The following is a 27,373-nucleotide window of genomic DNA, read 5'->3' as shown; positions in this document are numbered from 1 at the left end:
GGGGAGGAGAGGCCAGGAGATGATGGAGAGGGGCCGGCCCCGGGGAGGTTGAGAGGAGGCCGGCCGGTGGGAGGAAAGGCCGCCTGCGGTAGGAGAACCAGGCCCGGGGGAAGAGGAAAAGCACGAAACGTGACTGAGAGGACGGGAGATTACGGAGAGAGGCCGGCTGCTGCGGCGGGAGAAGAAGGTGGCCGGGGGAGGAGGAGAGGACGTGAGTGACGGAGAGGAGGCCGGCCGGGGGAGGAGCAGGAGAGGCCGGGGAGGAGTTAGGCCGCGGTTCGGCTCCGTCTCCCCCGGTCACGGCTCAGTGTCCGGCGGTCGCTCCCGTCCTCACAGCCGCCATCATGGCTCTCCGGGCCCGCGCTCTGTACGACTTCCGAGCCGAGAACCCGGGCGAGGTGTCCCTGCGGGAGGCGGAGACGCTGAGCCTGTGCAGCGAGCAGGACATCGAGGGCTGGCTGGAGGGAGTGAACAGCCGCGGGGAGCGGGGGCTCTTCCCTGCCTCCTATGTGGAGATCGTCCGGGCAGACGCGGCCGCTCCCGCTCCTCCTCCGCCGCCGCCACCACCTCCGTCTGATTCCCGCTATGCTAACCTGCCCCCCGGCGGGTACGAGCCGGCCCCGGCGCCCCCGAGCTACTCATCCCGCTACCAGCACAGCCAGCCCAGCGACGACGACTGGGACGATGAGTGGGACGACAGCAGCTCCACCGCCGCGGATGAGGCCCCGACTCCCGGTTACTATGGAGGCGGTTTCCATGACTACGACAGCAGCAGGTACCGCATGTCCATCCCCGGCTCTTACTCCACCACCACCTCCACCGCTGCCTCCGTGTCCTCACAGGCCGCCAAGGGCTCCGCCACCGTCAGCCGCAACCTCAACCGCTTCTCGGCCTTCGTGAAGAGCGGCGGCGAGGCCTTCGTGCTGGGAGAAGCTGCGGGGTTTGTGCGGGATGGGGACAAGCTGTGTGTGGTGCAGGGTCCGCACGGGCCGGAGTGGCAGGAGAACCCGTATCCCTTTGGTTGCACCATAGACGAGCCCACCAAACAGACCAAGTTTAAGGGCATGAAGAGCTACATCTCCTACCGCCTGCTGCCCAGCCACACCGGCCAGCAAGTCCACCGCCGCTACAAGCACTTCGACTGGCTCTATGCCCGACTGTTGGAGAAGTTCCCGGTCATCTCTGTGCCCCGCATCCCTGAGAAACAAGCCACCGGGCGCTTCGAGGAGGACTTTATCTCTAAGCGGCGGAAAGGCCTGGTGTGGTGGATGGATCACATGTGCAGCCACCCGGTGCTGTCTCGGTGCGACGCTTTCCAGCACTTCCTAACCTGCTCAGACGAGAAAGCGTGGAAACAAGGCAAGCGGAAGTGCGAGAAGGATGAGATGGTGGGGGCCAACTTCTTCTTGACCCTCAGCACCATGCCGGGGGCTGCTGTCCTGGAACCACAAGATGTGGAGGCCAAGCTGGATGCCTTCAAGTCATTTGCCAAAAGGATGGATGAGGGAGTCCTGTTACTCAACCACACCGCAGGGGAGTTTGCCCGTAAGCAAGCCTCGGGCTTCAAGAAGGAGTACCAGAAGGTGGGAATGGCTTTCAAGGGATTGGGACAGGCCTTTGAGATCGACCAGCAGGCCTTTTCTGGTGGGCTGAATCAGGCCATGTCTTTCACGGCGGATGCCTATGATGCCATTGGGGAAATGTTTGCAGAGCAACCTCGCCAGGACCTGAATCCCATCATGGACTTGTTAGCCGCGTATCAGGGTCACCTGGCCAACTTCCCCGACATCATCCACGTCCAGAGAGGTAACATTGCGTCACTGCTTGTCTCTTCTCTCGCAGGTCAGGTGGCATCGGGGGAATATTGTGCCACCTCCCAAATTTCAACTCTTTAAGACCAGGGTTAACGTTACGTGACATCAAGTTGCATACCTCCCTCCTCCCCCCCCCCACCCCCCCCCCCCAAAAAAAAAAAAATGTGTCCGATCAGTCTGCGACTTGTTTGCGACTAACCTTGTGGTCCATTGTGACAAAGCTCAAGCAGATATCCCGCAGGTCTGGACACTTGGCATCAGTTTTTGTGTTGTGCCCACATTGCCAATCAGAGGCGACATTGTGATCTTCATGTCCTGTGAGGTTTCTGTGTGATGGTTGTGTAGAAGTGTCAGATTGCATAGAACGTTGAGGTTTTCTTGGAAGTCTTCCGTTTGTGTCTTCTGTAATGTCTCGTCGGTTCTTACCACGGTCCAGCCTATATTGTGTGTGAATACTTCTGTACACCCTGGCCCATAGATCTGATCTTAGTTTAGACAGGACACGGCGACAGCAAATCTTGGCTTGACCAAAAAAATCTGTGCAACTTGTCTGCGACTTGTTGTTGCCCGACTTTTAGAACTGTGATTCTTCAATAAAAATGGCTCAAAGCACAGACAAGTTTGCATGCATGCCTCATTGAAGTCCATGGCTAGTGAGTCGTGAGTAGTTTGAAACGAGCGACAGGAAATCCAACACATGATATGACACTATAGGAAATCATTAGGTGCGAGATGTCACAATGCATCACCACGATCTCAGTGTCACCTGACATGTCACCATGTAGCCCCGGCCTTAGTGGGACATAGGCCGGGTGGCTATGGATCCGGAACTAGCAGCGTTCGGAGTCAGGTTCGCTGTGTCCAAAGCGCTCCCTTCTATTGAACGCAGGTAAATCCATATGCGATCACTGAACCGTGTGGATTTACCCCATCCAATACATTCTATGGGTGAAAATCACATGCTGCTGTCTGGAAAGACGCTCCTCATGTCAGTGTCTGTGGACCCACAGTGGACATGGCATTTCTAGAAATCCCACCCACTATACTGTAGCATCTGTCGGATTGATGCTGTATAAGTACGCAGTGTCCAACCTGCAGCAGTTCCTGATGGTGGGCACATACCCTTAATGGCCCATGTAAATTAGCAGTATGATTTTGAAGAGGGTTTTACTGCCATAGATATTTGATATGTATCGATAGGTTGTATAATTGAAGTCTGGTGGGGGTAAGACCATCTAGGACTGGAGTTGGTGGAAATTGATTCGCAGGACTCAGTCGACGCGGTCCGTAATCTGTAGTCTCTGACCGGAAGCCCTAGGAACCACCTCCTAGCATCCATGGTTCTTCTTTTGATTTACCAGCTTGGCCTCTGATGGCTGGATGTTGGGGGCCATACTTGGGGCCGTCCCATGGCCACAAATGACTGACATGGCATTTTGACTGGGTCCTGATAATCGATTTTCACCAACTCTGTCTAGGGCACCCTCTTCTTACACCTCTATAGCCTTTCTAGTTGATTTACCACAAGTCTACCCTTCATGAATGTGTCATGTTTTGGTTGTGAGCCCCTCGGTGATTTGGTTGTAAGACTTTTTCATTTTTAGGTTCTATAATTTCTTTGTCCCGAATCCTAACATTGTCAGTACGGTAAGTATTGGGGCATTCTTCTTGCCACGCTGATGACATTATTTCCTAACCATCTGATTCTTGGTAAGCTGGGTGAAAACCACTATGTTGGTTCATTTGGGGAGTTGTCAGCCAACAGCTAGGGTTTCCCCAAGGGAGCTGTAATGGTGGCACCGACGTATATGGGAAACAATGGGGCAAAGGCCATGAGGAAGCTCCAGCACTGGAGGCTGTTATGGCTCCTCCACTCCTATTCTCTTCTTATCAGCAGCTTTATGTCTCAAAGTGACTTGGCTCAGTTTTGTTTGTGACCTTGTGGTGCGGCTAGCAGACTGCAGTATATGTCTGTGCATGTAACTGGTAAAACAATGGGGACAACCCACCCACACCCCATGGTATATCACTGGCACATGTACACATCTATAGGCACATATGTATGTATCAAATTTCTAGAAGTTGTGCCACACTGCATTATAAAGAAAAAAAAGAGTGGAAAATCTATGCCATGTGCTAATTGGACCATATAATTAGATTTTGCCACCACTAAAAAAAATTAATTGCCTATTCTTAGACTAGATAGCCCAACTCTTGGCACCCCAGCTGACTGTATGAGCTCTGGCGCTCTAGAAAGTGGATTCTGCAGTTGGGCATGCGCAAACCACTACGCCACCAACGGAAAGATAAGCAAGATCTGGGGGAAAAAACAGCGATGTCACCACGCCCATTTGACCAGACCAGCCTGATTGACAGGCGAAAACGGTTACTTTGGTAAGGTATATCGGCAGCATAGGTGGGGAATCAGGGTACACAAAATACACTATTGTAACGCACAGCTCAGGCCCTATTTAACGGTATTTTTATCTCATACAGAAAAAACGGGGTGATAGGTTCCCTTTAAGTCTCCTCTCAGTCTTTTTTGCAAGCTAAACATTCCCAGATCCTTTTACCGTTCCTCGTAGGACATACTTTGCAGTCTGCTCACCATCCTGGTCGCTCTTCTCTGAACTTGCTCCAGTTTTTCAATGTCTTTTATAAAAAGTGGTGCCCAGAACTGGACACTATTCCAGATGAGACCTGACCAAGGAAGAGTAAGAATTAGGTGTAACCATTGCCGGCTACGTAGCAACAAGATCCTTTCTCCGTGTGCGGAAGGTTACGATGGTGCATGTTTTCTATGCAGAAGTGTTACACATCAGGTGATTCATCAGGTGGATTACTCCCAGTTTTCTGGCATAAAACTGCTTGAAATGATGCACATTTTTTTGCGCAAAACTCTAGTGACTTTTAGCGTGTTTTACACCATTTCAGACCTTTTTTTTTTTTTTAAAGGAGCTTGGAATTCAACCAGGAGGAGGCATGGCAAAGTGCGCCCCACAAATGAATCATAATTTACACCACAAGTCCCTTATCGGAGGGCATTTTGCGGTGGCGCGCGACTGCTAAAAGAGAATGCCAAATTATTTCAGAGGCAAAGGCCACATTCACTTGTTCATTATTTTGTCAGCATTTTACCTCAGTATTTGTAAGCCAAAACCAGGAAGTGGAACAATCAGAGGAAAAGTAAAATAGAAACATATGCACCACTTCTGTATTTCTCACCCACTCCTGGTTTTGGCTTCCAAATACTGAGGTAAAAAACTGACCAAATACTGCTAGTGTGAACATGGCCTTATGCTTCTTGGTGAATTTGGTGCACATTTTGTCACGACTGGCACACAAAACGATTCTTGATGAATCGCAGGCCCATTATTTTTCCACTGCTGCAGGTTCCCTTCTGTGTGACATGTGGAGACTCTTTACTACTGCAATAAAAGACAGATGTAGTTTTCTGCTTCTTTAAAAATAAATTCTAGTCATCCCTCTCTCAAAAAAAAAAAAAAAAAAAATCTCTTTGGTCTCTATTGGGATGGAATATGCTGGCTACACTATGCAACAAAAAAAAGTATATGTGAATGTGATCCTAAGGTTGTATTTTGGATGGCTGCATTAAAGGGTCTTATTTCCAAAAACATTACTCTATAATACACCCTCCTTTCATATTCTCGCACGTCCCCTCTGTTCCACCATAGCCAGCTTGGTCATACATGAGGATGTCGCTTCACTGTGGCAGCTCTTGCCTCCTACTGACGTCCGCAGTCATGTGATGTCGTTACATGTCAAATATCACAGCGTTGGTGTGACGGGATCCACAGGGGCCGGTGGGTGTGTGGGCAATGGAGAATATTGGAGGGTGTTTCTGGCTGTTGCTTTCTCTCCCAGGAACCACGTTTTCCTAGAAATGGTTGTTGGCCTCAGGACTACAACTACGTGTGAATGAGACCTTAAAGGTTTTTTTTCCCTCTAGCATCAGCCCTCACTTCTACTATGTCGAGTTCACACATTCAGTATTTGGTCAGTATTTTACCTCAGTATTTGTAAGCCAAAACAAGCAGTGGGTGATAAATGCAGAAGTGATGACATGTTTCTAATACACTTTTTCCTCTGATTGTTCCTTTCCTGGTTTTGGCTTACAAAGCTGTGAAATACCGACCAGATACCAGTACTGAATGTGTGAACGTCGTCTTAAGGGGCATTTTCATCCTGGACATGTTAATGGACTATGGATGGAGGTCCCACCTCTCAGACCCACATCTACCTTACAAATGGAGCCTTCTGAGTAGAGAGATTGCCACTAAACGGCTACCTCTGCACCCCCTGTAGCTACACCCCTGATATGAAGGTAATTTTGAGTATTTTTTGTTTTCCATATGAGGTCTGTCCGGTTACACAACAGAGCGTGTTCTTTCTTTACATAGAGAGGTCTCTGAACAATGGCAGGCGGCGGAGATCACAGCGGTCAGTGAAATTCCTCTGATGGCTTCACACTGCGCTGCTGTTATCTGTTCAAATATTCTCGCAGCCTCATGTGATCGGGGAGTGACCTCACCCAGCCACACGTTACACTATTACTTGTTAACACGTTATAGCATTTGTTGCTCTAAAAGATGAGCATTGAGGGGTGTAAGGGTACGGCAGCATTTCATGCCACCAATGTCACCCATCCCGTTGTATTCTGTCTGTGTGGCTGCGGGTGGCCTGGATCCTTCTCGTGCTGCCTTTATCAGACCTCTCGTAAGGAAAGTGATTCTGATAAGGCATGTATATGTGCCTACTTTTTATTATATATGTACTTATTAAGCCAGCTTTATGTAATATGCCCACACTGTATAAACAATCCAAATTGAAATTCTTTTTTTTTTACGGTCCAAAAAACCCCCCAAACCAGAACTGATCAGCAATGTAGTGAATCGTTAGCGTTCGGATGACCTGCATTTTGCATGTTTTTTTTCCTTGAATATTTGATTGCTTCGGAGATCACTCGTCTGGAAGGGAATTGCTGCCCTAATTTTCCAGCTTAGGTTATATAATTGTATGTGTGGCTGCTCGCAGTCGTGTGTGGATAACATGTATGTGTACGACGGATTCCCTGAAGGAAGCCACACAGCTGCATCACAATCTTGGCCGAGATACCCGGATGATGTGTGCACTAATATAATCTTCATATTTAACTTTTTTATTTTTTTATAATGTTAACTTTGTGCTAAAGCCGAGAAGTTTGCCGTGCATCGTAATCTTGTTAGGTCTGTCGTGCAGTGATGAAGATTTGGGCTGCCTGTTCTAGTGACCGGTTTATCTGATTATCATTGCCCCCCAATTTTTTTATTGCTGTCTGCCCCATTTCTTCTTCGTGAAGGGGTACAGCCCTATTTTTTGGATGCCATCTTCTGTGGTTATCCCAAGAACATCATGTTTTTAGATGGACGCTTGTGGTATTCTTTTCTGCAAGTGTGTACGCTGCATGTCCTTACTGAATGTGTACTCATATGAGTTGTGTGTGTAATATATGTATGTATTTATTCTCTATGACTTTATATTCCAGGTACGTCATTGCCGAGCCATGGTTTTCTGCTAGAATCTTAATCTACCCTTTGTCTGAGGGACATGTTTGATTCTACCACATGAAATGACTACAGTAGGGCTTTTAGAAGGGAAACTGTCCTTAGATTCATGCTCTGCGAACCACGAGCTTCTTGACTTTGATCCTGGCTCCTCAAACCATGAGTGTCATGACTCTGATCCCGGCTGCTTTTATCTGAACGTTCTGGCGTTTCAGAAAATACATAGTTTGAAGATCTGGCTTTGGACTATAGGCAGAGACCTGACAAGACCTGTCCGTCAACTAAAGCTGGTGGGGAGAAGCTGGGGGCCGTGCCGAAATCTTCAGGTCTATCCCTATAAGCCTCAGATGGGTTTTGAAGGTATATTCATGAATTGCTCTATACTTGGCTGCGATGGCGCGGCTTGGCTTTCACTCATGGTTCGGGCAACATGAATCTAATGACAGGTTCTCCGTAATGGGGTATTCCAACCAAACACCTGCACAAACTCATTCACGACATGCGACATACATGTACTGCGCAAGTCGAAAGCGGGTGTATTGAGTGGACCCCATACCTGGCAGTTAATGGCTGTGTTACAGCCAGGATCTACCTCTAACAGTCGAGGGTATTATATTCCACTGCCAAACATGACATTTAACACGTGCCGACATGGGGGTGCGCCGTTCTATGCGACCATCGGCGTGACCATGACCTGATAAGTTGCTATAACGGCAGGGGGTCTGTTGAAGACCTTCATGCTTGTCAATATGGAGCTTTGTTGAAACCCCGCATGTGTCTGATCTTCACAGTGGACTGTCAATTTTACTATATACAGCGATACTGTGGCATGTATCCCGAGCCCTGCATAAAAACCTAACGTAGAACATTTATAGCTTATGAAAGTAGATGTCTGATGGGTGCTAGCTCTGGGATCGGAACCGGCTCTTGTCAGCAAAATTGGGCTCCTCTTCTTCCCAGTCTGCACCTCAGAAAGGAAAATACCATGGATTCTGCTCTTTTATATTTCTTTTGGGTTTTTAAATCAGCTGTTTCCCATAAAGTACATTTATGATTGTTGCCTCTCCTCCACCTCTATTCCTTTCCGAATAGGTAACGATTGGTGCTGCACAGCATGGCATGGCGGCACTTGTGTACCCTGATAGAGACGAAGCACAAGGGACTCTAGACTGTAGAAGATGCATTTATGGGCCGACACTTTTAAGACCAGTGACTGGCCCCTTGTACTTCGTTTCTAGGGTATTCCCAGGATGGGGCTAACCCAAGCGATCTCCAGAGCCCATGTAAATGTAGTGGAGGTCATACATGCACCCCCATACGTTATCTATGGGGCTGGCTGTATTCGCCTATATCTGGCAGTCCCATAGTCAATGAGTGGAGTGGAGGCCGAGCGTACACAACCACTGCTCCATTTCAGAACTGCGTTTTCGGGAGTGTGGATTCCCAGCAATCAATATATTATCTCCAATCCTATTGATAGTGGATAATATTTAATTTGGGGAAAACCCCTTTAGGCTTTATGTTCACACGTTGCTTCTTTTTCCTGTAGGCAAACCCTACTCTGTTGTCAGTAAAGAACCTGCTTACAAAGAGCTAGTTTTGCTGTGTCTTTTTTTTTGCTAAGTTTTTCAGCTTTGCTTCCACTATAGAAACAAGAACACAGGTCAGCAATGCACGACATATGTGAAACCATAAAACATTTTTGGGAAAAAAGGGCAATTAGATCAAATTATTTGGAAAAAGATCTTTGTCTGAAAAAATTAGTGACTATTCTGAACAAAACAAAGTTCACGAGTTCATAAAAAAAAATACACAATTACAAATGTAATAATAGTGGGGAGGGAGACAAATTGGTCGGGAATAGTTTACCTAAGACTTTGGCAGAGCATTGAGTTTGTAGGACACGGTTTACTTTTACACTTTGGTCAGCCCTTGAGTTGGTCAGGTATTGTTCAATATCACACCTTGGTCGTTGTACATCACTAATTTAATTAAACTGTACTAATCTTTACAGCCATTCTTGGGTGAGGAGACCAAGACATTATGGTTTAAATTTGGGAAAATCGCAACAATAAATGGGTTTCACGTCCTGCTGTACCTGCTTATTTTCACTAAAAGCGCAGCAAAAGTGGATATCTGTGTTTTTTTGCAGCGTTTTTGCACTTACTCATTGCTTTCTATGGGTGAAAAACGCTGAAAGAAGTGACGTGGTGCTTAAAATTTGCATTAAAAAAAATGCAACGTGAGAACATAGCCTAAGGAATCCAGGCTGATCTAGAAGTGTCTGCAGCCAGCAGTGATGGGGTTATATTCACACGCTGCAGACGTCCGTCCCTTACAGGAGTATGGCGCTGATTCTGCAGCATGTGCAGTACTTTCTACAATTGAGTCATATGAGGGGGGCATGTAAATCCTAACAATTGGGCCATTTGTGAGTGCGCTGCAACTAAGCCTAGTTCTGTATTGGGCATGGTTATTCTAGCAGTCCAGCATTAGCTCCAGTCTTCGCAGGGAGCTGTGATGTTTCCTCTCGTGCTGCCCTGGATTATGTGACTGCCTGGGGCTGAGTTTCACTCTCGCTGAGCTGTGGATGGTATTACAGGCAATCAGCGGTAATATGATGGCACCTATTAGACTAATGACAGCGGTTACCCGACTCTCCACCTCGGTGACCTCCGGCCTCTTCTGTGCCTAGAAATCATAATGGGTGATGGTGGCTCGTGGAGGATCCAGCATTATACACTTACATGTGATCCAGTGTCTGGGACCCCACCAGTTCTGAGAATAATGGGACCACTGTGGGCCCTGGCAGCCAAGCTGTGCATGGAATAGAGGTTGGAGCTGCATTCATAATTCTGCAGGTTCCACAGCTCCTGGCAGTCCCTGCTGGCTCATTGCCTGCAGAGATCTCTGTCTAGTGATATATAAATTCTGGGAGTATAGATTTTATATCAGGAAAACCTTGACCCACTGGATCAGTACAGATTAGTAATGTCTGTACCCAGTGACGCCATCAGCAGAATAGTAAGTGCAGCTCTGGGGTCCAAGAAGTATCGTTTTTCCTTGCGGAGATCGACATGCTAAGCATGACGAGATGAGGAGACTTAAAGCTGCAATGCTCCTCTGGGTAATAGGCTAATTATGCAAATTGTCTCTTCAGAGAGGAAGAGAGCTAGAACTGTAGTGTCACCTATTGGAAGGTAGCAATCCTACAAGTCAATGTTGACCCTTTAACGAGCCTTGTCACATGACTTAGGATAATAGCCAAACCAGAATCTCAATTTTGCAGATATTGTGTTTCGGGGTACTGCCCCTCGTCAGTGCAAAGCGGAGATCTGGTTTGGCTGTGTGAGAGGCGTCCGACCGATATCTGGGGTATAACACGGGGTGTAACTCGGGATCAGTACAGGATAAGTAATGTAATGTATGTATGTACACAGTGACTGCACCAGCAGAATAGTGAGTGCAGCTCTGGGGTATAATGCAGGATGTAACTCAGCATCAGTAATGTATGTACACCGTGACTGCACCAGCAGAATAGTGAGTGCAGCTCTGGGGTATATAATGCAGGATGTGCAGGTGCTTCTCACTAAATTAGAATATCATCAAAAAGTTAATTTCAGTTCTACAATACAAAAAGTGAAATTCATATATTATATAAAGTCATGACAAACAGAGTGATCTATTTCAAGTGTTTATTTCTGTTAATGTTGATGATTATGGCTTACAGCTGATGAAAACCTAAAAATCATTATCTCAGTAAATTAGAATACTTTATAACACCAGCTTGAAAAATGATTTTAAAATCCGAAATGTTGGCCTACTGAAATGTATGTTCAGTAAATGCACTCAGTACTTGGTCGGGATCCTTTTGCATCAGTTACTGCATCAATGTGGCGTGGCATGGAGGTGATCAGCCTGTGGCACTGCTGAGGGGTTATGGAAGCCCAGGTTGCTTTGATAGCAGCCTTCAGCTTGTCTGCATTGTTGTATCTGGTGTCTCATCTTCCTCTTGACAATACCCCATAGATTCTCTATGGGTTAAGGTCAGGCCAGTTTGCTGCCAATCAAGCACAGTGATACTGTTGTTTGTAAACCAGGTATTGGTACTTTTGGCAGTGTGGACAGGTGCCAAGTCCTGCTGGAGAATGAAATTTCCATCTCCAAAAAGCTTGTCGGCAGAGGGAAGCATGAAGTGCTCTAAAACGTCCTGGTAGATGGCTGCTCTGACTTTGGTCCAATGGACCTACACAAGCAGATGACATGGCTCCCCAAACCATCAATGATTGTGGAAACCGCACACTAGACCTCAAGCAGCTTGGATTGTGGCCTCCCCACTCTTCCTCCAGACTCTGGGACCTTGATTTCCAAATGAAATGGAAAATTTACTTTCATCTTAAAACAACACCTTGGACCACTGAGCAACAATCCAGTTCTTCTTCTCCTTGGCCCAAGGAATGTGACACTTGTAGCCATTGTCCTGGAGACGTCTGTGTGTGGTGGCTCTTGAAGCAATGACTCCAGCAGCAGTCCACTCCTTGTGAATGTCCCCCCAAATTTTTCAATGGCCTTTTCTTAACAATCCTTTCAAGGCTGCGGTTATCCCGGTTGCTTGTGCACCTTTTTCTACCACACTTTTTCTTGCACTTAACTTTCCATTAATATGCTTGGATACAGCACTCTGTGAACAGCCAGCTTCTTTAGCACTTTTGTGGCTTACTCTCATTGTGGAGTGTGTTGATGACTGCCTTCTGGACATCTGTCAAGTCAGCAGTCTTCCCCATGATTGTGGAGCCAACTGAAACTGACTAATGGACCTTTATAGACGCTTAGGAAGCCTTTGCAGATGTTTTTTGTTAATTATTCTAATTTATTGAGATAATGACTTTTGGGTTTTCATTGGCTATAAGCCATAATCATCAACATTAACAGAAATAAACACGTGAAATAGATCACTCTGTAATGACTCCATATAATATGAGCTTCACTTTTTGTATTGGAGAGTGGCTCCACCACTCCAGGATGTAACGGAGATCAGTACAGGATAAATATATTTAGCGATGGCTTCTTGTGTAGAGTCATGTTTCTGATTTCGGCTGTTTTCCAGCCTGTGGTATTGCCTGGTATAAGGTGCTGTGATGTCCTGGGCTGCCCTGGTCTGGGAGTAGTTTGCAGTGCAGGCATGCAGCCTCTCCCTTGGTCTGACCTCTGCAGTAATGCTCTAGATGCCGATCCTTTTGTGTGGCGGATGGATCTCACTTTTTCTTGTCCGTGTCCTTGGATTACATCCCTGCTGGGAGGATGATGCATATTTCTGTCTGTACCACAAATCCAAAAAGCTGCCGCCCTCCCTGGCGGGTTGTTGAAATCTGCCAGGGAATGATCTGGGTGGAGATGACTGACGTTTTTCCTTAGTTTTGTACAGATTTCCTCCTTTCTTGCCTTATATGATGGACACTACAGCGGTGTAATGGGAGATGCTCGTGCTGACAGATGCATTCAGGAGTGACAGATGTGCTCGTCTGCGTTGCCAGGATTTCTTTGCTCTTTCTGACCCTCTCTAGTTCAGGCAGCACAGCAGCTCATGGCTCTTTCTTAGCAGAAAAAAATGTATTTTACCATAATCATAAGAAAAAACCTGTGATCCGATCGCCGTGTGTAACTAAAGCCACAGGCCCCCGTACACATTGGATGGTTGGGGAAGAGAAGGAGCTGACATCTTTGATTCAAACACCCGGTCCTTTTGTTCTCTCCAGATACTTGGTTGTCAGTTGTCTGGTAGCTGCTTTCTCCCCATTGAAAAAGCAGGATTTTTGTAAACAGAGCTGTCAAAAGAACAATATGTATAACCCCCACCGCCACCAATGATTGGCCCCTTTCTGCCTATGCACAATGTAGACAGAAAGCGGCCAATCAGTGGTGTAGGCGGGGTTATAAAGAGCTCAGCATTCAGAGAACTGCTAAATGTGCAGCAGAGAAAACTAGGATTTTATCAAAATTACAGCAGGCAGCCCAGTAAGTGACACATCGCTAGAATCCGGGTCTCTTCCTTTGCTTTACACTGCTTTCAGATTTAGTTGGCAAAAACCTGGTGACAGATTTCCTTTAAGGTGTATGGGCGCCTTAAGACAGAGTAACCTTAGAAGAGGTGAAGATGTAATGCTGGAACGTAGTGGGGTCTTTAGACCGACTCAGTACTGAATTGTGACCCTATCTGAAGGAGCAGAGTGTAAAAGTTATGTTTTACATCCTCCGTAAAATCATTTGGAGACAAAACAAAAATGTTCTGCTCGTTTATTGCAACACCATCTGGTATGTTCTGTACCAACCATGGCTCTAAATCATTTTATAATATAAAGGCCACTAGGCCAGCTGAAAAAACGGGAGATGTGCAACAAAACAATCCCTTTAAATTTTCGTAAATAAAAAAAAAAAAAGGCTTAGGCCATGTTCACACGTTGCAGATTTTACCGCGGATCCGTAGCGTTTTTGACCCTGCGGATCTGCAGCAGTTTCCCATGCGGTGTACAGTACCATGTAAACCTATAGAAAACCCAATCCACTGTGCACATGCTGCAGAAAAAAAACGCGCGGAAACGGAGCGTTGCTTTTTCCCGCAGCTTGTCAATTCTTTGTGCGGATCTGCAGCGTTTCTGCACCCATTGACTTGCATTGAGTCGGGCACATCCGCTGCAAAACCACAGATCTAAAAAAGATCTGCGGTTTAGCTGCGGATGAAACGCTGCAGATCGGGAGGAGGGAGTGTGTGGGCGGAGACTGTGCATGTATGTGTGTGCGGGGCTGTCGGGACTCTGTGCGGGGGGCTGCCGAGGGTCTGTGCGGGCTGCCGGGGGTCTGTGCTGGCTGCCGGGGGTCTGTGCGGGGCTGTCGGGTGTGTGTGTGTGTGTGTGTGTGTGCAGGCATCGTCCGATGGGACTACAAGTCCCATCGGGCTATGCCTGCTACAGTGACAGTGATTGACACATTAGCCAATGATGGGACAGTAGTACTCCCATCATCCGGCTAATGTGTTAAATGTGAAAAAAAAAAAAACATACAACATATCACAGTACATACAACATATGACAGTACATACAATACTTACATACAGTACCTTCATGCATTACATACAATACATACATATAGACATACAGTACATACAACATAGAGTACATGCCATCACCTTGATCTCCGAAGCCATTGTCACCTGTAAAAAATATTAAAATAACAAACAATATAATCCCTGATCCGCAGATATCCAATTAAAACGAGTGTCCCACGACGATCTCCCGTGGAGAGAAGGAGCATCAGCTGATGTGACCGCTCTCCAGGGGCTCCATGAATACAATGACGGAAGGTATTCTTCCGCAATGTATTCCTCTGCCACTTTAAAAAATAGTCCCTAGTCTCACTTGTGGCACTGCCCTGTGGGAAAATTCCCACGCATCATTGCCATAAAGTGAGACCCTGAACAAAGGTAACCTCAGTGATGCACTGCAGGAGCCATTGTCTCCTGTCAGTGTGTCAATGGAGGCCTATAGAGCGGTGACATCACCCGATGTCACTATTCTATAGGGGAGATCGTCGTGGGACACTCATTGGACTACGGCGGAAAGTGAGTATACGGTTTATTTTAATTTTTTTAGGAGATCGAGTAAGGTAAGTATGGTGAAATTAAGAATATTAAAATAGTTTTTTCTGGCTGTCAGGTGTTTTTTTTTAACCCTTTCACTACTATAGGATTAGTAATGGGTAGGTGTCTTATTGACACCTCCCCATTATTAACCGGGCTTAATGTCACCTTACATTAGCAAGGTGACATTAAACCCTTATTACCCCATATCCCACCGCTACTCGGGAGTGGGAAGAGAGGAGCTAAGTGTCATCTGTAAGATGCGCCATTTCTGGGGTGGCTGGGGGCTGGTATTTGTTGCCGGGGGGCGACCAATATCCATGGCCCTTCTCTAGGCTATGGATATCAGCCCACAGTTGTCTGCGTAGCCTTTCTGGCTATGAAATATAGGGGGACCCCACGTCATTTTTTTTTTGGGGGGGTCCCCCTATTTTAATAGCGAGTAAAGGCCACGCAGACAGCTGCGGGCTGATATTCATAGCCTTGGAGGGGCCATGGGTATTACCCCCTTCCCAGGCTACAAATATTGGCCGTCGGCTTTCCCCCTCTGGCGCAGAAAATTGCGCGGGAGCCCACTCCATTTTTTTTTTTTTTTTTTTAAATTAAACGTTCATTAATAAACATGGGCCTTGCTATTATATATCTATGGATATATCCATAGATAAATCTATATATCTATAGATGGATAACTATGGCTATATCTATCTATAGATATATTTATAGATAGATATATCTACAGATGCATAGATGTATCTATCCATATATCTGGCTACTTTCACACATCGGGTTTTTGCTGTCAGGCACAATTCAGCGAGTTTTGAAAAAACGGATCCGTTTTTTTTTGCCGGATCTGTTTTTTTTCTCATAGTTGTATTAGCGCAGGATTGCGCCTGACGGCCACACGTTTCGTCCGTTTTTTGCCGGATCCGTCAGAAAAGCGGGTTACGGTTCTCTCTCTCTCTAAAAAAAACAAACAAACAGATCAGTTGCATCAGTTTTCCACTATTTGCAACGGATCGGTTTTTTTTAGAGCGAGAGAGAGAACGGAAAATGTGCATGATTTCAATGGAAAAAATGCATGAAAAACCGGATTTATCATCTCACATCTGTTTCATACGTTTTTCGCCGGATCAGTCGATGTGCGTTTTTCCACCGGACAGAAGAAACGTTCCTCTGTACATTTTCTCCGTCCGCCGGAAACGGTTTTTTTCAATGGATCCAAAAAACTGGTGAAACGTGAGGCCATCAGGCGCAATCTGGCGCTAATACAACTCTATGAGAAAAAAAAAAACAGATACGGGAAAAAAAAAAAATGCATCCGTTTTTTTTCAAAACTCGCCGGATTATGCCTGGCGGCAAAAACCTGATGTGTGAAAGTAGCCTAACTATCCATATATCTATCTACATCTATCTATCTCATTCCATCTGTCTGTCTGTCTGTCTGTCTATCTATCTGTCTGTGTGTGGGTTGGACAAATGTAAAAGAGGAGGTTGGACAAGACATGACAAATCTTTTTTTTTTTTTTTTTTTGTTCAATAATACATCTTTATTTAGCTTTCAAAAACACATCAAAACCACGCAAAAAATGCATCAAAAACGCACCTGCGTTTTCTGCCAAGAGCTGCGGATTTAATGCAGAAAAATCCGCAGGCACATCTGCAACGTGTGCACATACCCTTAAGGAACTGCAATCCATTCTGTGACACTCCTCTCTAGAGATCGCCTTTAACAGGCCTATACGCCAACATCAAAGAACCTCCAATAAATGTGAGTCCTTAGACTGTAGGTAAGTGGTCATTGGAATCATGTCTGCCTTCCTGGAAATGGGGCTACAGGGAGGAAATTAATTTATATCCTCCCTGCAGCTGCTCGCTTTCAGTCATTGTGGTGGCACAAGGAGCTGTTAGTCACCAGTCATTACACCTTCTTTCTAAGTATAATCACTCCCTGGCACTTTGACAGACGGCTCTGCGCACACAGACACTCACGCATGCTGTATACGGCTGTCAACAGGGCCGGACTGGCAATTCTGGCAAATTCCAGAAGGGCCGGTCTGGTCATGGGCTGCCTTGTCTGATATGTTGTTAACAGATTCGGTGTTCTCAAGACACCCATACTGTTAAGAGTTGTGATGGAGCACAAAGTTGCTGACTCCGTCAATTACCCCACCAGGCCACGGGTATCATTAGAACTATTGGTCATGTAGTAAATCTTGCTTTCCTCCATCCAGAGTAATATTAGTAATATATCCCCATCTGATACTTGGGGACGGGAAAAATATGGGCCTATGTAATTTCAAATGCCAGGGCTGAATTTCGGCCCCAGTCCGTACCTGGCTGTCAATCAAGGTGCCGCTGAGTGATTACAGCAACGCTCACAGTATACTGACTGGAAACTGCAGGGAACAGGGAAGACCTACACAGCTACAGGGAAGATATAATTTATTTTCTCCCTGTAGCCGCTGCTGATTAGTGCAGGCAGACATGACTTTTACGCTGTTTACTTGCAGATCAGCCATATATATCTGCAGGTAAATGTCGTTTCTGGATATCACAGGTTCCCATTAATGTGCGCAGTCAGCTGGGTGACGGCCAGTATGGCAGGCAGCGCCTCATCACCCACTGCCCCTGACAAATGTCTAGACTTTCGGCTGTGCACGTGATCAGCGCACACAACATAAGAGGAAAAGCGGTCAGTCTGGGAAGGCTGGATCCCGGCCATCAGTGGGTGAGCACCATGCAGTCGCACACTTACATCTGACAGCAGAGGACGAGGTCCGGACTTTCTGTGCCCTTTACATGCTGCAGACTATGTTTAGCCTCTGTTTATGTCAGGCTCTTACAGGAGGAAGGTGTGAGGGGTTTTCAGTGTATCAAGTGACGATTTAGCTGCAAAGTAATCTGTGCCAGCGCCGTAGTCCTGTAAAATCCCAGTCATCGCTGTGACATTCATGCCTTTTGTGCAGCTGGCAAGCGCGTCTCCCCATTATATTTGTGGGGCCGCAACTAGAAATATCCGACATGACAAAACCCTGGTGTAAAGTGCTGCGCCCGGCCATGTGCTCAATGTGCATGTGTTTCGGTGATCGAAAGGGGCGTGCAAGGGTTATCGGCCTATATCGGTAGACCTCAAGCCCACCGCCTTCTTTTCCTCTGACATGTAATTTCCATGTTGCTGTTCTCCTGAATCTGGCAATGTTTTTCGTCTGTTCCTGAGCCTCTCTATTAGATATGGCCGCCTCTTCCTTGCATGGAAGTCTAGGCTTGTTAGCTAAGTGGGCGTGTCCTCATCACTGCTCTGCAGGCAACCTACAGACAACCACGCCCACTTGCCTAATAAGACTAGATTTATATTCAGGGAAGATGAGGCCATATCTCAGGAAAGGAAAGGAGCAGGAACAAAAGCAAAACGCCATTTTCAGGAGAAAAGTGACATTTACACCAGGTAAAGGAAAAATACATATTTATGGCAAGTGACAGATGGTCTTTAGTTTCCTCACCCCCGTCATACAGCTCCTCTTCCGCTGACACGTGGAATGCTATTGAGCTGCGGCCTTGTATCTGCGTCCCCCCGGATCATGGTCTCTGGCCGCTCTTCTTGCTTACTCACGGGCCGAGCGTCCATCTGGCTGCCAGATCTGTGGCTTCTCTCCCTGAAGATACTTTGCTGTTATCATTGTTTGGCAGATCACAGACATATGAAAGTCTGCTAATCCAGCAGTGTCTAGGGAGAAGACAAGAAATGTTTAGTTTTTGGGGGGTTTCTTTGCTGGGCCGGGCCAGGGATGATTGTGTGTTTGCAGTCCGATTTGGGCTTGGTTGTCGCATGACTTATTTGCTGACCAACTCTGCTCAGGAAGAAGAGACGATGATGGAAGAAGCGAACACAATCCAGGGTTAACAATGTGAGATTCTCTCTTTTTTTTTTTTTCTTTTTGACACCTGATCATTTGCCCTTATAGGCCAAGACCCCCGAGGCCGCACCGCTGAGCCGTCCTGACATTTCCTGTTCTGGCTTTTGTCATGTTCATTGTTTTCCTGGAGACGTTGCGGATCTATTACAATACATGGTGATGGGAGCGGTGATTCTATCTACACATGGTCTCCATGATAACCTGTAAAAAAGAAATCTCTTGGTAGGCACAGCTGGATGCTAAGGAGACTTTTATAAACCTTCTGACTCCATCCCTTTAACCCCTTTACCCCGAGGGTGGTTTGCACGTTAATGACCGGGCCAATTTTTACAATTCTCACCACTGTCCTTTATGAGGTAATAACCCTGGAACGCTGCCATGGATCCCGGTGATTCTGAGTTTTTCTCGTCACATATTGTACTTCATGATAGTGGTAAAATTTATTTGATATGACTTGTGTTTATTTGTATTTTCTGTAACCAGCCAGGCAAAACTCATAGCTGGGGGCTGCAACCCTCAGCTGTCAACTTCAGCAAGGTTGGTTATCAAGAATAGAGGGGTCCCAGCTGATTTTTTTTTAAATTATTTAAATAAATAATTTAAAAAAAAAACGACGTGGGGTTCCTCCATTTTTGACAACCAGCCTTGCTAAAGCTGACAACTGGGGGCTGGTATTCTCAGGCTGGTAAGGGGCCATGGATATTGAGCCCTCCCAGTCTAAAAGTAGCAGCCCGCAGCTCCCCAGTAAAGGCGCATCTATTAGATATGCCAATTCTGGCGCTTTGCCCGGCTCTTCCCACTTTCCCTGTAGCGTTGGCAAGTGGGGTTCATATTTGTGGGGTTGATGTCACCTTTATATTGTCTGGTGACATCAAGCCCACGGCTTAGTAATGGAGAAGCGTCTATAAGACACCTATCCATTACTAATCCTATAGTTGTATGGTAAATAAAAACACAGCCAGAATAAAGTCTTTTATTAGAAATAAAACAAAACACAGTTTTACTTTTTTATTTAAAAATAACAAATACAGTTATACTCACCTAACAATTATTCCACCAAAGTTCTCCTGTAATAAACCAAAAATAAAAAAACCACGATATCCCTCACCTATCCGTCGTTCTGTCCCATGCCGTAATCCATGTCTGGGTGGGAAAAAACGTTTTCAACCTGGACGGTACCAAGATGCGACTGTCCAGGCTGAGAACCACTGGTGACTGAGCTGCTGCATCGCAGCGTCAGTGACCGGCGGTGACATCACAGAGGTTACCTCCCGTCACTGTGGCTCCGTTCCCAGACGGGCTGAGCTGCAGTGAGATCCCCACTAGGTCACGGTGCTCCGTGAGCTAGCGGGGATTTTATTGGTACCATTTTCAGGCACATGACAATTTATGAATTTCTTTTGGAGGGGTGGGGGATTTATACCGTTCCGTTTGTGGTAAAATTGATAAAGCAGTTTTATTCTTCGGGTCAGTACGATTACAGCGATACCTCATTTATATATATTTAATGTTTTGGTGCTTTTATACAATAAAAACTATTTATAGAAAAAATTATTTTTGCATCACTTTACTCTGAGAGCTATAACTTTTTTATTTTTCCGCTGATGGAGCAGAATGGTGGCTTGTTTTTTACGGGACAAGATGATGTTTTCAGCGGTACCATGTTTATTTATATCCATCTTTTTGATCGCGTGTTATTCCACTTTTTGTTCGGCGGTATGATAAAGCGTTGTTTTTTATTTTTTCATGGTGTTCACTAAAGGGGTTAACTAGTGGGACAGTTTCATAGGTCAGGTTGTTGCAGACGCGGCGATACCAAATATGTGTACTTTTATTGTTTATATATTTTTTTTTCATTCAAAGATTTATTTAGAGATACAATATATATTGATTTATTTTTTTTTCAATTGTTTAAACATTTTCTTTTTTACTTTTTTCTAACTTTTTTACTTTGTCCCACTATGGGACAATCATTTTTTTTTCAGGCTGATTGTTTCTATAGCATGCTGACAAGTGTGGGTAACCCCGTTCGTGATGGGGATTGCTATTCTTCCCCGTGAACGAGGAATTCTCAGTAAGTGCGGGTCATAAGCTCGCGTTGATTAAGTCCCTGCCCTTTGTACACACCGCCCGATGCTATAGAAACTGTCAGCGCTGCACTGACTGAGAGACTACCTGACATGCACTGGGCATGATCACCAAGTTTCCTAGCTCTGGTGACCCGGATGTCATCATGACGAACGACATTGGGTCACCGTGGCAACGATCGGGACCCCACGTTACGCCGCGGGGTCTCCGATCCAAAGGCAGAGGGGCTATCAGCCCCTGTGCTGGATTCCGGAATGCTGCGATAGTGTTCGATCGCAGCATTTCGGAGGTTAAAGTGCACCCTGGCAGCTAGTGCCGGGTATCAGCTGACACCCGGCGATGATCGCCTGCACACCCCCTGTGTATGTAAGCGATCACAATGACATAATAGTCTGTCCTTGGTCAATTAGGCCCAGGTCACATGGACGGAATATTACGTCCAATGTCAGAAAGGGGTTAATTGTCAGTATGAGTGACAACTCTGTTCCTGACTGTTACGTGGCCCTGACAACTACCACGGAAACGGCATGGGACCTGGATGACGTAGCCGGGGTCATGAGTGGTGATCTGCTGTTAGGATGGAGACTAAGGCTATGTTCACACGTTGCGTTTTTTTCCCTACGACAAAACCTGCTCTCTTGGCAGTAAGAAACTTGCAGGTTTTTGCGTAGTTTTTGTTGCGTTTTTTTTTGCATGGGTACATTTGTTTCTTGAGCATGCTGATACATTGCAAAAAAAAAAATCTGATTCCACTTCATCAGGTTTTGCCGCAAAAACTGCTATTTGCATTTTTGCAGCTTTTTTTTCCCACCACCCATTGCTTTCAATGGGTGAAAAACGCTGAAAGAAGTGACCTGCTTCATTCTGCAAAACCTAAGGCTTTTCACAAAATACTGAGGACAAAAAACCCAAGGTGTGTGCATGAGAGTTCTGGAGTCTCATAGACTTAGCTGGTACTGTAAAACGCATAGAGCAATTTCCATTAAAAAAAAGCTGAAAAAACGCAACATGTGAACATAGCCTTACAGATCGGGGGGTGCCCCTGCGGGGACTGTACTGGTACCATAGCCATTATATCAGTTAGGGTATGTGTCCACGTTCAGGATACACTGCGTGTTTTACGCTGCGCAGAGCAAGAAAAAAAATAGCATTTCAGAAATCTCATTTACTATTCTGGGACAATAAAATGCTGTATTTTTCACCGGTAAAAATGCACCGTGTGAATATACCCTCAATGGTCCAAGATCAAGTGCCTGTTAAGTTTGAAAAGTCAAGACGAAAGTTTACTGACTGTTTAGATTTTTTAGGTGCCAAACTAATGAATAGGACAGTACCTGGGGCTCCAAACTAGAGCCAACATATCTTTAGGCTCCGTTCTCACAATGAGTTTTTGATGTGTCAGATTTTCGACACCTTTAATTAAATTAGGAACTTGTGGGTTTTTCATTGCATTTTTTTTTTTTTTTACACTTTATTTTTGTTTTTGTTGCTGCAGTTTTTGTCTATTGTTGGTACGTCATGTTTATAAACAAAGCTGCTATGTTTCTGATACTTCCTAGTATTCAGCTTTGTCGAAACTTTGGTAGACGTGTGGATTACATGCATTCTTGATGTAGGGACATGTTTTGGAAGCCTAGAGAGGGTGCATTTACCCTGCACAATATGAACATGCATGGAGCCGGAATACCCCTGTAAGGGAAAAATGTGGCTTTTGGTTTATAAAAAAAACAGAAAGTGCTTCTTAAGAGATTTGTCAATTTTAGACCCAATAATTCCAGTATCTTGTCCTCAGGTCATTGGGAAGCCATCCAGGCTCCTCATCCCTTGTAAAGTGTAAAACAATTTATTTTTCTCGTTTCTTGGCTGACGATGATGAATCTGTTACTTATTGTCTAGGTCAAGACTATTTGCAGTTTCATCTTCCCACATTCTCGGTGATCCCGAGCAGATCTACCGCCCTACTTATTAGAAAAGTAATGATCCTGAGGAGGCTGTGTCGGCCTGGCGTAGGAGGGATGTGCAGCACAACAGCTTGCCTGCACAATGCTGTACTGGGATGTGAGACTGATATTATACAACCTGGTAGTGTCCTGAAGTGTTCAAGAAACAATCCTATTTTTCCGTCTTGTTTTGGCGGAGGTGGCGTTGTGTGAGGCACGTCTTGTTTAAGCGGAGGTGGCGTTCTGTGCGGTGCGTCTTGTTTAAGCGGAGGTGGCGTTCTGTGCGGTGCGTCTTGTTAAGGCGGAGGTGGCGTTGTGTGAGGGACGTCTTGTTTAAGCGGAGGTGGTGTTGTGTGAGGCACATCTTGTTTAGGCGGAGGTGGCGTTGTGTGAGGCGCGTCTTGTTTAAGCGGAGGTGGCGTTGTGTGCGGTGTGTCTTGTTTAGGCAGAGGTGGCATGTGAGGCACGTCTTGTTTGAGCAGAGGTGGCGTTGTGTGAGGCACGTCTTGTTTAGGCGGAGGTGGCATTGTGTGTGGCGCGTCTTGTTTGAGCAGAGGTGGCGATGTGTGCGGTGCGTCTTGTTTAGGCGGAGGTGGCATTGTGTGAGGCACGTCTTGTTTAGGCGGAGGTGGCGTTGTGTGAGGCACGTCTTGTTTGAGCAGAGGTGGCGTGTGCGGCGCGTCTTGTTTAAGCGGAGGTGGCGTTGTGTGCAGTGTGTCTTGCTTAGGCGGAGGTGGCGTTGTGTGCGGTGCATCTTGTTTAAGCGGAGGTGGCGTTGTGTGAGGCACGTCTTGTTTAAGCGGAGGTGGCGTTGTGTGAGGCACGTCTTGTTTAAGCGGAGGTGGCGTTGTGTGCGGTGTGTCTTGCTTAGGCGGAGGTGGCGTTGTGTGCGGTGTGTCTTGCTTAGGCGGAGGTGGCGTTGTGTGCGGTGCGTCTTGTTTAAGCGGAGGTGGCGTTGTGTGAGGCACGTCTTGTTTAAGCGGAGGTGGCGTTGTGTGAGGCACGTCTTGTTTAAGCGGAGGTGGCGTTGTGTGCAGTGTGTCTTGCTTAGGCGGAGGTGGCGTTGTGTGAGGCGCATCTAGTTTAGGCGGAGGGCGAAGTGAAGAGGAGAAGCATGCTTAACAGTCCGAGTATACAAGAACCAAAGGACTAAAAACAATTACAAATACTCTGACCATTTCAGACTCTCTAGAGTCCTCTGATTTACACTGTAGAAACTCCACATTATGACGACTGTTGTATTGTAACTCCTTATGGGTGTCGCAGCCTTGATAGATTTTATTGAGACCATGCTTGCTTTTAGATGAAAACATGGTGGTGTACAGGGGTCTTGTTTTTTCATATTAGTAAATCTGCAAAATTTATGAAAATATCCTAACATAGAAAAAAATTGCCTACAGACTTTTCTGTATTGATCAAAATTCATGAATCTACCCTAAAAAGAATATTCCCCTCCTCCTGTATACAAACGGACGTGCTGATGTCGCTGCTTTCTGTGACTTTTCGTTCTTCATTCATTTTGCCGTGTTCTAAATGGAGTTATGCTCAGCAATGATTCCGGGCATCTGAGGTCTGTGGCTATAAAGCAAATTGTGTCAGCGAGGGAGTGTTACAGCCTTTCCCATTTTGCAGTCTTTGTTACACTATTAATTTAGTAATTCACTTTTACACCAGGATAAATTAATGAGTATTCATCGATAAAGGAGAACCCTGACGCCTAGACTAATATGTAATTGTAACAGAATCCATGCTATACCTTCTATTTGTAGAATGACTGTAAGACAGTGTGGATCTATAAAACCCGTTAATATTCAGTAGGTTCCTGTGTGAACGGGTCTTGGGACCATCTGGACCATCAAGCCCATCAAAAGTTCAATACTTCCCAACCTGAGGACTATGTCAGACTATCAGCATTTTATTACATATCATAGAATCATGTAATGTCAGAGTTGGAAGGGACCTCCATGGTCATCGTGTCCAACCCCCTGTTCAATGCAGGATTCCCTAAATCATCTCAGACAGATGTCTGTCCAGACTCTGTTTGAAGACTTCCATTGATGGAGAACCACCTCTCGTGGCAGCCTGTTCCACTCATTTATCACCCTCACTGTCAAAAAGCTCATCCTGAGTCCGCAGTGGTAATTTTTGTAGTATTGTTAGCACCTAAACTGCACTTTTGTGTCTTTGTCCAGCTTTGGTCATATCTATATTTTTTTTTCAGAGGTGACAACATACATGGTCACCATAACATAAGATCTCCCACAATGATCTGAATGCCAAAAACCATATCTGTCTTGTGTAGTAATCTGATATTATAAATATACCACTGCACGATGGGAGGAAATGTGCAATTGTAAAGGCTCATTGGATGTGTCAACTGGACCCTCCAATTCTGGTAATGCCTTCTGATGTGGCTTGGAGCCTCCTGATGCTTCTCCCAACAGAGCATATCTGGGAGAGCAGGATCAGTCAATTGTCAATACCAATCCAGTCATATGGCCATTTGTGTGTATGTGTGGACATAACTGTCTGCCAAGCGAGCATTCAGCCGATAGCCGTCTTGTATGTATGGTCAACTTATAGTTAGGACATCAGTATTGATCATGGAGGTCCCATCAGCTGTTTGCTGGGGCCATAGTGATGTTGTGAGCCCTGCACCATTATCAGTCTTAAGTTGCTTGCCTACCAAGCAGCTTTGCTAAGAGTAAAGGTACCGTCACACTTAGCGACGCTGCAGCGATATAGACAACGAGCCGATCGCTGCAGCGTCGCTGTTTAGGTCGCTGTAGAGATGTCAAACACAGCAGCTCCAGAACGATGCAGGAGCGATCCAGTGACGTAACGGTGACTCACTTCTCGTTCTCACAGGTCGTTAGCTCCATGTAAAACATTGCAGGCATTGTTGCTTTTGCTGTCAAACACTACGATACACGCCGACCAGACGACCAAATAAAGTTCTGGACTTCTAGCTCCGACCAGCGATATCACAGCAGGATCCAGATCGCTGCAGTGTGTCAAACACAACAAGATCGCTAACCAGGACGCTGCAACGTCACGGATCGTTGTCTTTCTCGTTGTAAAGTTGCTGAGTGTGAAGGTACCTTAACCGTGCTCCAGACTCTGCAATCGGCTGCCTAGTGGGGGTGCCAAGAGTCAGGTCAGACCTCTTGAGATCTGATATTGAAGGGCTGTGTTAAGCTGGCCATACACATTAGACAGCGGTTTGCCAAAGGATGGTTTGGACGATTGTCTTCTCTACAAGAAAGACACTGAGTGACACGTCGCTGGGTGGCTTATCTCTGAGACAACAATGCAATCGTCAGTCCGAAATCAGACATGTCCATTCGACAGCTCCCCGGACCATCAGTCGGCCGGTGCCCACATTACACATTAGACCCACAGCTGAATCTGTCAATATCGGCGGGATCAGCCGACTTTAGTGTAATGTGTATGGAGACCCCATAGAAATAGGTCATCATCACTGTGTTCCTGGGAGACCAGGTAACATTTTTAGTAGCTCAGAAACTTATGTACATATTTTAGGGGAAATTTGTCTTGAAATGTGTTTCACGGGCTGCACACTTATTTTCCCACTAATGGAAATTTTATATTGAGACATGGACCATTAACCCTCCTCTCTGGTCTTCCACAGGGGCACTAACCAAAGTTCGCGAGAGCAAGAAGCACATTGAAGAGGGCAAGATGGAGCTACAAAAGGCTAACGAAATCCAAGAACGCTGTAACATCATATCTTACGCCACCTTGGCCGAAATCCAACATTTTCACAAAATCCGTGTGAGGGACTTCAAGTCACAAATGCAACATTTCTTGCAGCAACAAATAACCTTCTTCCAAAAAGTGACGCTAAAGTTGGAGGAGGCGCTCCAGAAATACGACACAGCCTAGTTCTCCCCATTCAAGAACCCTGAACTCGTTCTCCTCGTTTTAAGGAGGTTTAAAACTTTTTAGGGTTTTTTTCCTTTTTAGTAACAACTCCTAAGAAAAGGAAGATCCTGTTGCCAATAATTGGCGGTGGTACACGAATGGTCGTACATTTTATTTTTTAGTATACTGTGATTAATAAAAAAAAAAAAAGAAAAAAAAAATGGACTCATAGATCCATCATAGCGCAATTGTATTTAATTATATTATCGATGCTTACACTACCATTGTACCTTTTTGTCCTGGAGTATGCCGTTTGCCTTACCATTGAACTAGATCACGGCGCATACTCCGGGTGGACTACGTAACTTTCGAGATGACGTCATCAGTTGCCTTTTTTGCTTTTTCTCACATTTTGGATTTAACAAAAAAAATCCTCAGTTTACAGAACTTTTTACTTGAGCAATTCTTCAATCCTTGTGCCTTCCCAATCTTTTTTTTTTTTTAAATAGTAATAAATTCATATTTAATCACCGGA

The 27,373-nt window shown here is 45.7% G+C and overlaps 1 protein-coding gene across 1 annotated transcript; it reads left to right on the top strand.

The window, feature by feature from the left end:
* On the top strand, nucleotides 1-27,373 carry SNX18 (sorting nexin 18). Its single transcript, XM_077285164.1, has 2 exons — nucleotides 1-1,806; nucleotides 26,606-27,373. Exons 1-2 carry the CDS (start codon nucleotides 345-347, stop codon nucleotides 26,857-26,859), a joined length of 1,716 nt encoding a protein of 571 aa, XP_077141279.1. The 5' UTR covers nucleotides 1-344; the 3' UTR covers nucleotides 26,860-27,373.

Source organism: Ranitomeya variabilis, chromosome 1 (genome assembly GCF_051348905.1).
Source record: "Ranitomeya variabilis isolate aRanVar5 chromosome 1, aRanVar5.hap1, whole genome shotgun sequence".
Lineage (NCBI taxonomy): Eukaryota > Metazoa > Chordata > Amphibia > Anura > Dendrobatidae > Ranitomeya > Ranitomeya variabilis.
This window is presented reverse-complemented; position numbering and strand designations above follow the sequence as displayed.

What these genes read in the sequence shown, in the direction of transcription:
- SNX18 (XM_077285164.1), top strand. Translation starts at nt 345, where the DNA reads ATGGCTCTCCGGGCCCGCGCTCTGTACGACTTCCGAGCCGAGAACCCG. An exon ending in CATCATCCACGTCCAGAGAG is followed by an intron (nt 1,807 to 26,605) that starts GTAACATTGCGT and finishes GGTCTTCCACAG; the next exon opens with GGGCACTAACCAAAGTTCGC.